Source organism: Hevea brasiliensis, chromosome 9, assembly GCF_030052815.1.
Source record: "Hevea brasiliensis isolate MT/VB/25A 57/8 chromosome 9, ASM3005281v1, whole genome shotgun sequence".
NCBI classification, from domain to species: Eukaryota; Viridiplantae; Streptophyta; class Magnoliopsida; order Malpighiales; family Euphorbiaceae; genus Hevea; species Hevea brasiliensis.
In genome coordinates, this window is record NC_079501.1 from 354,973 (window position 1) to 370,577 (window position 15,605).

The window sequence follows — 15,605 nt, forward strand, 5'->3', positions numbered from 1 at the left end:
TCACAAAAACTCATACGTATATTTCTCTTGAATTAATCTCAAACCTTAGCCACGGAGGCCAAATTAAATCTCATTCATACATTTCTAAAAAGGCTTGGCATCCCGAAAATCCGCCCAAAATTTGTCATTACACCAACTTTATCTATCTTCATGAAAGATGGAAGACAAAGCAAGGTATAGGCACCGTTGTTTCCATTCCATATTTTGCTTTATCCACTCCTCTTTGAATTTTCCTGCTCCTCGTGCTAATGCTCTGCAGTTTGGAGTAAATATAGCAAAAAATGTACTGGACAAAGCTGAGCAGAAGGATTAATATTCCCCTAACTGCCTGCCATATTTACCATTTACAACCCTGAGAACCAGCGAAACATTTCGCTAATCTCCTCCCCCACCCGATTCTCTTCCACGTCGTAATCTCCGATGCTGGCAATCTCGCTCCGGCGACTACTTCCAGTGAAGAACCTTCCAGAACTTCGAAACGATAAAGCACGCGATGAGAGAGAATTCGAGAGCCTGTCAACGTAATCCTTAAGCCAACTCCTTCCGCTGCCCACTTCGAAGGCTAGGTTCGGCTCTTGCGTCGACTGATACACTGCAGCTCCTACTTCCTTGTCTGAAACGCTTCTTCTGTGCGTGTGGCTCATAGTAACCTCGGATTCTTCCTGCACAATGTACTCGAAGGATCCAACGGAATAAGAACTTCGAGGCTCGACCGCGGGATCGGAAGCTGTTTCACGGCGGCTGATGGAGCCAATCTCAAGGCGGAAGCTTTCTGCTGTGGCCCCATCCATGGAGCTAGATAGCGCCTTCAAGAGGTCGGACTCGGAGGCATGAATTGAAGATCGACAAAGAGGACACGTTTGATTAGACTGAAGCCACGTGTCGATGCAATGGACATGAAAAGCATGGCAACAGAGCGGAAGGAGACGGAGTTGATCCTGCGGTTCAAACTTGGACAAGCAGACGGCACAATCACCGGCAGAGTTTGTGGAACGGCGTTTAATGGAACTGAAGGTGAAGAGCGGGAGAGAATTGATGAGCGAGAATGCAGGACTCTCAGGCGAAACACGATTGGTGGAGTGACGATTGGAAGAGGAGGAGGATGTGGCGATGTTGATGGTGGGAGCGGAGGCATGAGAGGAAGGAGAAAGGTGGCGGAGACAGCGGCGGTTGAGGTGGCGGAGAAGAAGACAGAGGGAGATGGAGAGAAGGAAAGTAATGGAGAGGATCAAAAGAATAACAAGGATGCTAGGTTTAAGATTTTGAAAAGGAGAAGTATCATGATCATGAGTATCTTCTTCAGTGTTATTGTTGAAGGGAAGAAGAGGAGGCAACGGCGAGGACATTGCTCCGCCGGGTGGTGGTCGTCGAGAGAGAGAAGAGAAAAAGACGGGGCTTTGCTTATTGCTTTTTTATAAGTGAGGTTGCGTTGTGAACAAGGCTTCGGCAGTTGGCATGGAAATAAAGAAACAAAACGGTGCAAATATGCAATTGCAAACAGGGGGAGAGGTCACGTGATAGGGAGTAGGGATCACGTGAGAAGGGGATGAGCCGTGGGAGCGGTGGTGGGCTGGCTGGTGGCTGATAAATGTGGGGAGAGGGAGTCCTCATTTATAGCATTCACTGAGGATACCTGCCAAATTGCCTAATCAATTTATAATGGAAGTAAATGCTCATCTGAAGGGAGAGTGGAGTGAGTCTATGAACTAGTACTACTTTACATTTACACGGTGGGCTCATATATAGGAATTAATCTCAGAGTCTTAAAACTAATTTTAGTTTAGAAATAGGGTGATATATTGAACATGTGCACATGTGTCCGTCCGATCATCTCTCTGATTTTATATTAACTTTATACATAATTAGTTGACTTTGTGAATGAATGTGGGAATGGAGGATGCATAAAACTAACAACGGCAAATCAATTATTCCGTAATATTATTAAAACTAAGCACAAACATGCCATTATCCTTTTTTTTATGATAGAATAATAGGGTTTTCTTTTTTGGTGCCTCTTCAGAAATACTTCATCTCAGCTGTCTTAACAATATTAACTTTGCTATTCTAAACTTATAAGACTGATTAAGAGTTCTATTTTCCCCCACAGCTAAGACCCGAAGAGTAGATATCGCATGCAAGGATGATAATGGAATTTGATGCGCAAGGTTCTACATGTGGCGAAACTCCCAAGGATTATCGGATGGCTACGGAAGCTTTACCAAAGTCAAAGTGGGTTTGTCACTGGGGATTAGCTCAGCTAAAACAAAGAGCTCACTTATCCTGGCTTTTGAAAAATCCTTATGACTTAGGTTAACCCCCAGACGCAAGCCGCACCACTGAGCAAATTTCCGCCTGAGACGCCTCTTTCCATTCAATTTTGACTTTCGCATTTGATACCATCACGCCATTGCTTCCCACTTCACATTCACATGCACATCTTTGGCCCAAAAAAAAAAACAGACGCACATACATATAAAATCGCTGCATATGATGGACGATGCTAATAGTTACTGATATCAGCCCTCTGCACCCTCCACTCCAACAGAACATTAAATTTTGAATTGAAGCCCACAACCTACCTCATTTAAGTTGGAGATATGAACCCACCCTCTTTTTTTTTTTTTGGTAAATAACAACTAGTAATTAATATTCCTATGATTTTCTTTCTTGCTTTAACCCTAGATAAGTGAACTTGATATCATTGTAAAACACCGACAAGTTTTAACACTACCTCAGCCCTGCTTCTCTCACTTTGCTTCATGAGCACTCCAGGAATGCCCCCAAGAACTATGAGGTAGGTCCCATGAATTCAACTAACAAGCTTTAGCTTTAGATTTTTAAGTGAATTCTCATGGAGTTATGGTTCTTTCCAAGACCTACCTAATAGGGAAGCAAGACAAAAAAAGATACCTAAATGAATTGCCATTGCATTTATCCATCCGGTGAAACTGTTATGCTGTTTGGTATCAGAAGGTTTTTAGTTACCATGAGTAAAAGCCTATAATAGTCAATGCAGCTGACAGTAGCATGATCCAAACCCTTTCTGGGCCTTTCAGCTAAAATCAAGTCAATGCTTCCCCAAAATGACAAAAAGGGAAATTCTTCTTCCAACTTCATCTTCCACAAAGCTTCAACTATCTTGTTTCCGAAGATTCAGCTGCCAACCTCACCTATTTCATAGAGCATTTCACAATATAATCACAAGGGATACAAGCGCCTATCAACTTCAGTGCATTGCATTACCAATCTTCTCTCTGATCCATCCCATCTCTTCAAACCATTTGCTAGTAGATTGAACTTTCTCAACAAAAACTCAATATGATATATAAAGGGGTGGACGGACGATGATGGGTGCCATCTTTTTGGACAATAAGCGACAGAAAGGAAATAAATGCACATGTTAGTCAAGATAGCATAACAGCTATAAATAAACAATGTTTGTGGGGCATACAAATCAAAATGATACGAAATATCACACAATTCAAAAGCCTAATCCATAACTATTGAAATGTAACTATAATCTGCAATAGATATCTGATTAGTAAATTCTCATTTCCAAGCACTACACTATTAGATGGCATATTATTACATTGCAAGTTGTATAAAATCTTATTGGTTGTTCTATAAGCAAGTAGCTTTCATCAAAGGCCATTTCAAGAAAAAAAGTTTTTATCTACATGTTTGCATGCATATGCATCAAAGAGATGGGATCTCACGGTATGAGGTAGAACCTTCAGCAACACCCTTGCAAACATCATCTCTGCAGAGAGGACATACCCTGATGTACCAAAATAACAAGTCAAGGACAAAAAGATATAAATGTCAACAAAAGAGAACTCAACTCAGAAAACAGCTCTAGTTAAAAAGGAAAAGGGGAACAAAGGGAAAGAAAGAAACAGTAATAGATTACCCATGTACTTCTTTGAGCCATTTATCAACACATGACATGTGATATTCATGAGAACATGGAAGAACTCTAATTTCATCCCCTTCCTCATAGTCGACCAAGCAAATGTGACACCTGTTAATGAACAAAAGAATGCAAAACAATGGGCATAAAAACAGCATAAATGAACAAAAGACAGTGAATTTTGAGTTTTGAACTCAATTGAAGAACAAAGAATGTTGAGAAGTATAAAATAGTAGCAGAAACCTGGCAAGATTCACACTGCCATTTCAGGTTTATTTAAAATCGTTTGTCCAATAAGGGGGTGTTTGGTTTACCTGTTGGGTGCAGCTGATAGCTGATAGACACCCAAACAGGTAAATTGTGGTGCTTGGCAAGCTTAAAAAAATAGAGCTGATAGCTGATGGGCAACTGATATAATACTCATCAGCTGCAGTTTGTATCAGCTCTATTTTTAGAGCTGATTCTCATCAGCTGATAGCTGATATGATTTTATTTTTTATTTTGACCATATTATCCTTTTTTATTTAACTTGAAAATTAATATTATTAATATTTTTATTTTTTTATTTATAATTTTAATTAACGTATTTCAACTTTGTTAAAATATTTTTTATTAATAACATAAAATATAAAATATTTATTTATATCAAAAAACTTAAAATTAATTATAAATTTTTCTATTAACAATAATAATTATTTTATTATTTTATTTATATTTTTAAAATTATTTAATTATCTTAAAAAAATAATTATTTTCTTATTTCAATACTAAAATAAATGATATAATATAAAAGATTAATAATTATATATTTATTTAAATAATATAATATATTAATTTAATAATTATATATTTAATTTAATAATAAAATAAATAATATAATATAATAAATTTATAATTTTATATTTATTTAAATAATAAAATAAATTATATAATATACACCCTTATTAGTCATTTCACATATTAACAGCAACAGTTAAATATAATTTTACTAAACACTTAATATAAAACAGCTATCATCGGCTATCGCTATCACTATCACCAATGATATGACTATCGATTGTATTCAACAGTTAATCCAAACAGGCCCTAAATAGTCAAGTTCAAGTTACTGATTTATAAACCATGATTACATTACTTATAATTAACTTGAAGAATAATTTTTGAAGTCACGAGAATCAATGGGAACTTGTTACTTACTGCAGCTCCATAAATTCATAGTCCAATTGGAACAAGTATGAAAGAAGAAAATGGAAGATAAAAGTGTAAACCTCTTGATTCATCCAAGAAAATCCATCTCTGGATATATTTACCACAATTTATGCACCAACATAACTTTTAAATCTTCAATTTCAAACTCAGTAAAATAACTAGATCTGCCTAACTACGTATTTCCTACCTTCAATCTACCTACTTAAGCCAGAGTCTGATTAAACAAAGTAAAATATCCACGCATGCATATTTTTCTTTGCAAGTACAGATCCTACAAGAACAGTAACAGTAGTACAACCATAACAAAAATGGCAACAATAACAAAACAATAAATCAAAGGGACTTACTGTTGTGCATCACGCATCCCACTCTCAGTTTCAAATGGCTTTTTATGATTCTTGAGGGGAAACGAATTTACAACAACATCAGGAGCAGGAAGAGTGAGCATAGACTGCGAAAGAGACATGCGATGTTGATGAATTTCCTCAAGCACCTATATATGGAACAGAGTAAGCAATCAAGAAAAAGTGATGAACACGATTTACGTTCAGCAAAGATTAATATGTCTATTCTTTTTTCCAGTATTAGGTCTTTACACATCATTTCTAACAAATTTAACAAAATTGTAAAGGTTTTAGATCACTAGATTATGATTAACATAATGCATTCAATTTCTTCCTTCTTCATCTCCAATTGTTTTGGAAGGGGAGGGAGGGTATTTGATATGCCACTTCATGCAAATTACTGTTAGTAGTATGCCCTAGAGCATATCATTTAGTATGTATCTTGTACATCTTTTATTAATAAAAGGCATTTTCACTTTTCCGTTTATATAATATATTTATATGTAATAAAAAAGGTCTATTGATATTTTGTTAGAAATTCTATTCTTAAGTTGTTAAGAATATGAGTGACAGTATTTCTAGTACAAAGTATCATAAATAGGTTCATAATCGAGGATACTTCATAATAAGGACATGACTTATCCAGAAAGATTGTATTCATATTTGTTCCTAAATTATTTATATGAGATATAAATAAGATGGAATGGTGAGTCCAGTGTTATTAAAGGCGTGGGAGGCGCCTAGGCCAGGCGAGGCGAGGCGAGGCGAGGCGCCCCTCTGCCACCTCGACTGGGTCGCCCCTCTTGGCACCTCCAGAGTCGACGCCTCATGCGGCGAGGCGAGAAACCAAGCGGGTGAGAGGCATCGCCTCTTTAAAACAGAGCAGAATCCCTTTTTTTTTTTTTAAGACAAAAATATAAAACCCTACACACTTACCTGTTGCCGACAGAGAAAAGGAAGATAGTGTCGCCTCCACCTCCAGAGCTGCAAATCCAGGTATGTCTCTCTCTCTCCTCTGTTTCTGCTATCTTCTTCCTCCTCTGTCATCCGATCTTCTTCCTCCTCTGTCATCCTATCTTCCTCCCTCTCCTGCACTTTTCTTTGAAACTGCAATTTTTTTTTTCCTTTCCTTCTCCTCCTTCTTCTCCTTCTTCCTGGTTGGGTTCTTCAGTTCTTCCCACCCTGTTATCTTTGTCGGTGCATGATCGCCTCTCTTTTTTTCCTTTCCTTATCCTTCTCCGTGCTTGGTTTTATTAATAAGTTAATTACTTGCTATTAATTTAATTATTTTACCTTTTATTTTTATTAATTAATTATTTAAATTTTATAGATATTGTTAAATTAATTATTTTACTTGTCAATTATTTAATTAATTAACATGGATATTGTTAAATTAATTATTTTACTTATTGATTAGTTGATTATTTAATATGGGTATTGTTAATTTATGGTAATTAATTTACTTTTTACTTATTATTCTTGTTAATTTGATTAATTTTGCTTTTTATCTTGTTAATTAGACATTAATTCTCATTAGTTGTTTATTTTATATAGTAATTATTATTCTATTGTTAATGTGATTATTTCACTTTTTGTTCTTATTAATTTATTGTTTAATTAATATAAGTATTGTCAATTAGTTTGTAATTAATTTACTTTTTAATTGTTATTCTTGTTAATTTAATTAGTTTTACTTTTTTTTTTGTTAATTAGTTGTTCATTTTAATAGGAATTATTAATTTATTATTAATTTGATTATTTTACTTTTTGTTTTTGTTAATTAATTGTTTAATTTATATAGGCATTGTTATAAGTACAAACACACACACATATATATATGTAATTTTGGCAATTAAGATTATTAAGCCTTGCTTCAAAAAGGCTCTCGCCTCGCCTCTCGCCTAAGGCCATAAGGTGCTCTGTTGCCTTAGTGTCGCCTTTCGCCTTGATAACACTGGGTGAGTCTCATGCCATATAACAAACAAGATAGGCACTTATAGATGATAAGTAGGTTGAACCAGTGACACTTATGACAAGCACATAGAGTTTACTCTTATCAATGTATTGTCATAAATCATATCAGTGCATATAATCCTTAAACTTGAGATAGCGCAGTTATCTTGTATATAGGTGGTTTGAGTTTGATACTGCTTTCATACTTGTATTGTGTATGGATATATGGGCATGTGTTGGCTCCTACTAGTTATATATGGAGGTAGGTGTTGATCAAGATAGAATCTGTTCCTCTAAGTAATTAGGGATAAAATCCTATATTCATTTAATTGTTCTTAATGTTTCAAGTTCTGACCAGGACAGACAGATTTATTTAGAAAAGAGTTTCTGATGAGAAAATCTTTTAATCAAGAACTGGAATTAAAAGAGAACATAATATTCATAGCAAATGGGGTTTGACATAAACCATGACTCCAGCTTGAGTTGAGATTTTGTAACAGAGAAATTCTAGTGCATGGTAACATATGATTATACGTTTATTTAAGGTAAACCTTATTACTAATTGGGTGGCCATGGCATGCTATGCTAGGTGTTAACCATGATCTATGAGGTGTATAAAATGATTTAGAGAAATCATTTATGGTAAAAAAGAGTTCTAATAATATTAAAAGTTGATATCATGTTTCATTGCTAGTTAGTGATGAGCCTAGCATAAAATGATTTAGAGAAATCATTTATGGTAAGAAAGAGTTCTAATGATATTAAGAGTTGATATCATATCTCATTGCCAATTAGTGATAAGCCTAGTAAGTCACACACATACACAAGTAATCACCAAATTAAATATGATTTAATTAATTAATTAAAGAGTTTAATTGATTAATTAAATAGGTTTGGTTTGCAATTAGATTGCAAAGTCCCTAGCATGACTTGAAACCAAATCTAGGTTATTGGATGTATAGTATAAGTTAAATTTATATTTAAAGAGTTTAAATATGAATTTAATTAATGAGAAATTAATTAATAGAGATTAATTAATTAATTTATATTTGATATAAATTGATTAGAATAAGAGAAATAATTATTTTGGGTTGAGAACTCAAAATTAATACACAGGGGCATTTTGGTCATTTCACAAGGTGACATGTGGCACCATGAGATGGTGACACATGGCACTACAAATAAACTTGCCAAATGTCTTTTAATCATGCAAGATTATTAAAATTAAGATTAAATATAGGTTTGACACTTGGCACAATGTGATTGGGTCAATTAAACCTAGAGTCAATCAGAAGGTGACATGTGGTAAGGGTTTTAAGTGGTGACCTAGCTATATAAGTGTTGTTATGAAAAGAAAAGAAAACAATCAGCTGCTGCCTCCTTTGTGTCGCCACCCTTGAGGCTCCCATTCTCTCTTCTTCTTCATCTCTCGTCAATTCTAAGAGATTAGCAAACAATCTCTTGAATTAAAAATGCTAGAAATTGTTTCTAGTGTCCTGTTTACATCTTTAATCTCTTAAAAGGCAACACTTGATTTTCTAATTAATAGAAAAAGTTTTAGATGCTGTTCAAGGGCTGCCATAGGTGATCTTGGTGTGGACAAGCTAGAGAAACAACATCTGGTGTCTTAAAGACACATCCCAAAGGTACAAATATACTGCAGTGCATCAAGAGGTTAGTGTATTTGTTCTTGATCTAATCTAGGTTTCTAAAATTAATCTGATTAATTCTAAAATCTTAAATGGTAAATACAGATCCAAAAACATATTAAAAGAGTCTTAATATGTTGTTTATCATTGAAATCAAATAGTTAAAAATTAATCTTGCATGATACATGTGACCCTAGGTAAACATTTTGAATTCAATGATATAAACTTGTGTTTTTCATGCTACCGCTCCTTTAATTACTACCGCTTCCAACAATTGAAGACACATGAAAGGTAAAAGATCTGCTATACCAATGCTCCTTCTACACAGAAAAGGAGAATTGAAAGATCTGCTATACCAATGCTCCTTCTACACAGAAAAGGAGAATTGATGATTTGTCACATAACGTAAATTGTCAGTACTTCATCAGGCAGAAGACTTCCACATGAAGGTTTCACATAACTGACCCAAAATTTTAGATCATTAGAAAGCCATTTACCTCAAAAAGTGCATCTGCAAGCATGAATATTTGTGAAATGTTTGCACGGCTACTGGACTCCTCATCAGTGAATGAGGATCCACATGAACATGTACCGCGTGGATGACGCCTTCTTGAACACAACGAACCTTGCCAGCCTAGCTCATCATGGACATCATGAAATCCTTCTGGCATCTGAAATGATAAATTATGATAGCAAACTCTGTGAAGCAAATGTCAGTCAGAAAAGGAAAATCAAAACAACTTTGAGAGAAAATGAATGGCATGCATGAGCATCATGCATGGTAAAAAAGTTTTATGTATGGTGAAAACTTTACAGGGGTATTCGGAAAAATAACCCCACAAAACCACATAAAAGAAAAAGAAATGGGAAATCTATTACCTCAAATCTTGATTGCCGTTGTCGTCCACTTCTACGATCACTCCTAGTGCCAGGGTATCTAGACTCACTACCACTGCCATCATAATGAAGATCACCACTAAAATCAAGGAGCCATCTGTCATGAGATCCTAGATCATCAGCATGACTAGTAGTTGTAAAAACAATGGTTGGCAAATCACTATTCTGCCTAAAACTGTTTCTTGAGAAAGCATCCCAAAACATCCTTCTAGTATTCCTTCTTGCCTCGCGGTTACTAATTTCTGCAATGCTACTAGACAAGATGTTGGAATGTATACTCACCACATCAACCAAGAGCACGCCCATGCCTATTGGACCTTGTTCCCCCAAAGATAAGAGAAATGTTGGAAGTGGTTGAGAATTTACTAAGGGACCAGAAACATCAGGACCAGACTCAGCTGTATAGCCTTCGATACTTGCATCTGCTACGGTCTCTGATTCTGAATGCAGATTTCCAGTATCCTGACCCACATTGCTTGTGAGTAGTGCATCAGCGGATAGTGATTCCATGGGTGGCTGACCTTTTAAGGAAGTACCATCTAGATGACTTTCCACGAGACACTCATTAACATTGACCTGCTGAGAATGTAATTCTGAATTCTCAGAATGATCACTAAAACTATGTGTGAAGGAAGCATCCTCAATAGAATCACTACTGCTTCCAGTCTCAGTGCGGAAACCACTCAACCCAGTTCCCAGTTGAAAGGTCGAAGATGACTGCTGCTTGGAGCAAACTGACACATGATGAGGCGGAGTCAAGTTTTGAGGAGACTCTGTTGACGATTCATCCATATGATCTCCCATCTGGGAAGTCAAAAGTTTCAGAAACCAGAATCACTATAGTATATGATACTCCAGTCAATTTCCATGGCAGGTCCATATAAACAGGCCAAAAAAAAAAAGGGAGGGGGGGGGGGGGGGGGGGGGACTTACTTGCAGATTTTATGTAATTTAGAAGTGCAACTTGTAACCATAAAAAGTCAAAAGCGTCCAACTGGTGAACTTGATGTTTGGTCTCAGAATGGAACAGCGAGATAGAGTAATAGTTAAAATTAGGATTAAGGAAGTGAATGATGATGTGAATAGACCTCAGGATTATGCAATTTCATCAATTATTCAATTTTCTCTGCATTCCTAAGACTACCCTAGCTACCAAAGAAAGCAAAGTGAAATTAAGCCTTTCAATAATACCATAGATACTACTGATTAGCATGGAATTAAAAGAAAGATAGAGAACTTGATCTTACATTAAAAAAAAAAGAGGTAAAAATAAAATAAAATAAAATAAAAGGAGCAGCAATTATTTACCTCAATAGGAGAGTGAGAAACAGAGGAGCCACAAAACAGAGAAGAGAGGAATCTGCGCTTAAGCCCTGGCCTGGAAGGGCTTGAACCTAGCCTGCTATTGCTGGAACCCATAGTTTTGAGTCTGTTGACTTACGAGAGAGAGAACAGAGACGCAGACGAGTAGAAATGGCAACGAAACAGCCAGCAAGAATTCCCCTTTACCCAGCACAGCAAGCATAAGCACAAAAGTTTGCCTTCCGTCTCCCTATTACATCCCAAGCGCTACACGTAAGCATTTTGGGCCCACATAATGTTGATATCTGGCGGTGCAACTGGAAGATCTTCGTGTGGGACCCACATTTGCCTTTGTTTTTAACGATTCCGACTATGATATTCCAAACGCCAAGACAAGGCTAGAGATTTTATAAGCATCAAAGGCCAAAAAAAAAAGAGCCATATCTCTCTGGAAATTTTTCTCTGGTGTGGATGGTGCGACATCTCGGTTCTCATAACGAGAGGTTGTTCTCCTTGGGTGAGGTTGGTACCTCTCGCTGGGTATAGTGTAGGCCGGAAAGTCAAGAGAAGATCGCCAAAGTGTCTGCCACCTCCTTCCTCTGTTAGTTTTGAGATGCTCTGATGGTATCCTGCTTTCCCTCGGCCTGGGGTGTAGTTCGACTCCCTTGAAGCTCTGGAAGACGAAAATGGCTAGAGGGTTTCCTTTGATCTTCGTTTAGAAAGAAAGTTATGCATGACAACTATAGCGGGAGATTCTCTATTTTTGTTAGTCGTTCTGGCTCTGTAAGTGTCTCCAGCACCGACGAAAGGCTAGCCCAGTTGCGGCGCTTTGGAGCTGCTGCATTCTCTTCCAAGTGGGGTCATGGTACATGGGTCGAATATCCATTAGAGATTAGGGCTTGATTTAATTTGAGTCTGTCTTTGCATAAGCTAGTTAGGTGTTTTCAATTGTATTTGTGTATGTTTCTGTAGTCGAGTTTGAGGCTTTTTTAATCAATTGAAATATCTATTTATCATCGGAAAAAAAAAACTATACAATAATTTCTACATAAATATAAATAATCATTTCTTACATAAAATTACCAAATATAATATAATTTCATTACATATTATTTCAGATAAATATTGTCGTAAAGATTTTGCGATTGCTAGACGATTCTCACCAAAGTGAAAAGTGAAAGTCGATATTTTAATTTTAAGGAAAATTAAAGAAAATATTTATTAAAAAAAATTAAAAAAATTATAAAATCACTTCTAAAACAAAGATTTTAGGTTCGGTGTTCGTATACGTGTGAGAAAGGTTTTAGGCACCTCATATCGTCGCTCAAGGAGGGTAAGTGGATTTAACGATATGCTTTTCATAATTTGATATCGACAATTTTAAGGTTAAAATTACGATGTTGGTTTATATTATCTATTAAAGGAACGTTTGATTTTTCACTAATCCGGGGTATCCCAAGAACACAAGTAAATGAGATGGCCCTAAAGTGAGTTGATGTTGTATTTATTTAATTTGTTATGTATTTATTAAATTCTTTCCTCCTCAAATTAGGACTCTAATTCCGAAGAGGTGTTGTTTAGTCCCTAAAGATTCATAACGAGTGAGAAGGACTCTCGGCTCACACATTATGTATCTCATCATTGGCATTCAAATAACTGAGGGTACGATGTGTGTGCAATAGATATACAAGAACCGATATGGATATAAATTTTATTCCTTTCAATTAGGACTCTAATTCAAAAGGTGTGTGTATTAATTAAAACCTAGAGAGTTTCCTTCATTAACGAGGACTCTTAGTTAACGAAGGAATATCTCATCATTGATATAATTGTTCATAAAACCTTTACCCATATCGTTTCACATTAACCTTTTCAGTGTTTTATAACAATGGTATTTTATTTAACTAAGCCGAATTGAAGTGATATAAGCATGTGGCCCCCAAGAAGGACTCTCCATTGGGTCCAAAATATAAATTTTAGGATTTTTGGAAGGACTCTACTGAGAACTGATCACTGAAATGTATGCTAAATTTTGTTTGTGGAATTCCATAAAAATGAGTGTCGAGGTTTTCAGGGAAATGTGTCACGATCTAAAATTTTGAACCGTGATCGGCGCATAATTTAAGTATTCTTAAATCATGCAAGCCTTATCAGAGTATCTTGAATGAATATATTATCACTTACTAATCTCAAAAATAGACAAAATCTAAATAAACAAAATACTGAATAAACATCATAAATATCCCATAAGTAAACTGCGGAGTCTCTACAGATTTCAAATGAAAACTTAAACTGTTCAATAAATTAAATTAATTATTAGCCTAGAGAAACATGAATTCGGGCATACCATGAAAAAAAATAAAAAATTGTCACTCTCCAAAAAATGGACTGAATATTTGGATCAGCGGTAGAATTTTACTAATTTGAAATAGGTAACAGACAGAGAAAACGTGATTTGAGCTAAATGCTCAGTGAATAATAATTATAGCACACAACGGAATAGGAACAGGCAGACGCTTGATTAATTTCACAATAAATTTTCTATTCAATAAAATCATGCTCATGCTATCAAAATCATTAATAAAATAATTTTATAAAACATATATATAAAAGAAATTCATTCAATAAAAAATTTATGGTACAGTGCACTAGGATGATGATACCCCACGTCACCAAAGGCCAGATGGTAAGCATGCTTTTAGGTGTAAAAGCCCAAGGGACAAATCTGTGAGGCCTAGTATGGGCTGGGCCAAAGTGGATAATACTAGCCAGTGGGCCGAGCCGTTATAATTAGTATTAGAGTACTCCACGTGGCCTCTTGAGCGATGGTGGGGCAAACCTCAGCGAGAACGCTGAGTCCCAAAAGGGGGAGAGAAAGGTCCCTTAGGCAAATCTCACATCGGCAAAGTATAGGAGAGATTCTGGACTTAAATTGGGTGGTCTTGGAACACTGGTTAGCGCGCTTTTGGGTGTAAAAGCCCAAGGGACAAATCCATGAGGCCTAGTATGGGCTGGGCCAAAGCGGACAATACTAGCCAGTGGGCCGAGCTGTTATAAAAAGATTCTCTCTCGATCTCCCAAATTTAATGCCGAATATCTTATAAAATGTAAAACTATGAGAATTGAAGGAAATGACTCTCTCCCGATCTCCCCAATTTGATACTGAATAACTTCATAAAAAGTAAAACTACGGAAATTTTAGGAAAGGACTCTCTCCCGATCTCCCTAATTTAATACTGAATAACTTCATAAAAGTAAAACTACGGGAATTCTATTACACCTTACCCCTCCGTAAGATATGACACGATCTCATAGTATACCTAACAAATTACAGAACTTCGTCTATCGATAATCTATTAAATATACTACAAGAGATTTTAAATAAATCTAATTCATTTTAGAGTTTAAAGCGATGATAAAATAGTTATTAAAGTGCCATTAAGTAGGTATATGCTAGAAAATTTATTTAAAATTAATTTAGCATTTTGAGAATTTTACGAAAATTTTGCATGATGACGGCTAAAAATGCAATAAAACAGTTCTTCAAACCAGTTAAAAATTCACCTGTAACAATTATTATTTTTAAATTTAAAATCAACTAACAATCAAGAAGTCTTTTCTTACCCATCAAACATCAGGAAATGATATAAATTTATTTACAATCCAAAGGGAATCTTAAACATTTGCATTCATTGAAATAAGGGAGTTAATATTACAAAAATTTACATGTAAATAAAATCTCAAAATAATATTATAATAATTACAATCTCAAAATTTTATTACAATGTTTTTTATACAATTGCTCAATGTCTGTACAAACATAAATATAATTACAAAATATATCAAAAAGAATTTACAAAGAGTATACCTATGATATACCCGCAGCTAAATCAAACCACAGCCCCAAACTACTGCTCCAAGTAGCTCACTCCGTGGTCTTTTCCTTTTTCCTACCTGCGACAGCATAAAACAGTTATCGCTGAGTATTTCACTTAGTGGTATATAACTAATAATTTAAAACTCAATATAAAACATATTAGTGCAAGGCATAGCCAAGAATTTGAAATACTCAAATTCAATCATTCATAAAATCAATATCAATGTTTTCAATCATATAAATCAATTGTTTAAATAACATTTTGTCAAAGCAATTACAAACAATAGTGTTGCTGTAACACCCCTCACCCGTCTAAAGTGCAACCGAGTAAGGTGTGGTACATTCTGTGCCGGAGCACCTTATCTTGTCTTATCATGTACAATATTGATTTAATATTTATTTAATTATATTATCTTACGTGTAGAAATTTTTTTTTTCTCACATCTTATTTTCGTGGAGATCCA

At 35.4% G+C, this 15,605-nt stretch overlaps 2 protein-coding genes across 4 annotated transcripts; both read right to left on the bottom strand.

Annotated features, from left to right (window-relative positions):
• On the bottom strand, nucleotides 1-1,832 carry LOC110663926 (E3 ubiquitin-protein ligase ATL4). The gene has a single exon (XM_021823417.2). The coding sequence runs from the start codon at nucleotides 1,344-1,346 to the stop codon at nucleotides 345-347; it is 1,002 nt and encodes a 333-aa protein (XP_021679109.1). The 5' UTR covers nucleotides 1,347-1,832; the 3' UTR covers nucleotides 1-344.
• A 1,075-nt stretch (nucleotides 1,833-2,907) lies between these two features.
• On the bottom strand, nucleotides 2,908-12,279 carry LOC110663927 (uncharacterized). Of its 3 annotated transcripts, none has more exons than XM_021823420.2 (7): nucleotides 11,271-12,279; nucleotides 9,945-10,766; nucleotides 9,563-9,736; nucleotides 5,467-5,570; nucleotides 3,911-4,021; nucleotides 3,717-3,778; nucleotides 2,908-3,358 (listed from the first exon to the last, which is right to left on the bottom strand). In XM_021823420.2, exons 1-7 carry the CDS (start codon nucleotides 11,379-11,381, stop codon nucleotides 3,303-3,305), a joined length of 1,440 nt encoding a protein of 479 aa, XP_021679112.2. In that variant the 5' UTR covers nucleotides 11,382-12,279; the 3' UTR covers nucleotides 2,908-3,302. The 3 variants fall into 3 exon arrangements, with proteins under 3 accessions (XP_021679112.2, XP_021679111.2, XP_021679113.2); XM_021823419.2 differs by having other exon boundaries at nucleotides 5,467-5,612; XM_021823421.2 differs by lacking the exons at nucleotides 2,908-3,358; nucleotides 3,717-3,778; nucleotides 3,911-4,021; nucleotides 5,467-5,570 and adding an exon at nucleotides 9,172-9,432.
• Between the last annotated feature and the right edge of the window lie 3,326 nt (nucleotides 12,280-15,605).

Excerpts from the sequence above, each read along its gene's own strand:
- LOC110663926 (XM_021823417.2), bottom strand. The coding sequence starts at position 1,346 with ATGTCCTCGCCGTTGCCTCCTCTTCTTCCCTTCAACAATAACACTGAA.
- LOC110663927 (XM_021823419.2), bottom strand. The coding sequence starts at position 11,381 with ATGGGTTCCAGCAATAGCAGGCTAGGTTCAAGCCCTTCCAGGCCAGGG. Across the intron at positions 5,613-9,562 it reads TTGCAGATGCACTTTTTGAG|GTGCTTGAGGAAATTCATCA; the intron begins GTAAATGGCTTT and ends TTCCATATATAG. Across the intron at positions 3,779-3,910 it reads TGGCTCAAAGAAGTACATGG|GGTATGTCCTCTCTGCAGAG; the intron begins GTAATCTATTAC and ends TTGGTACATCAG.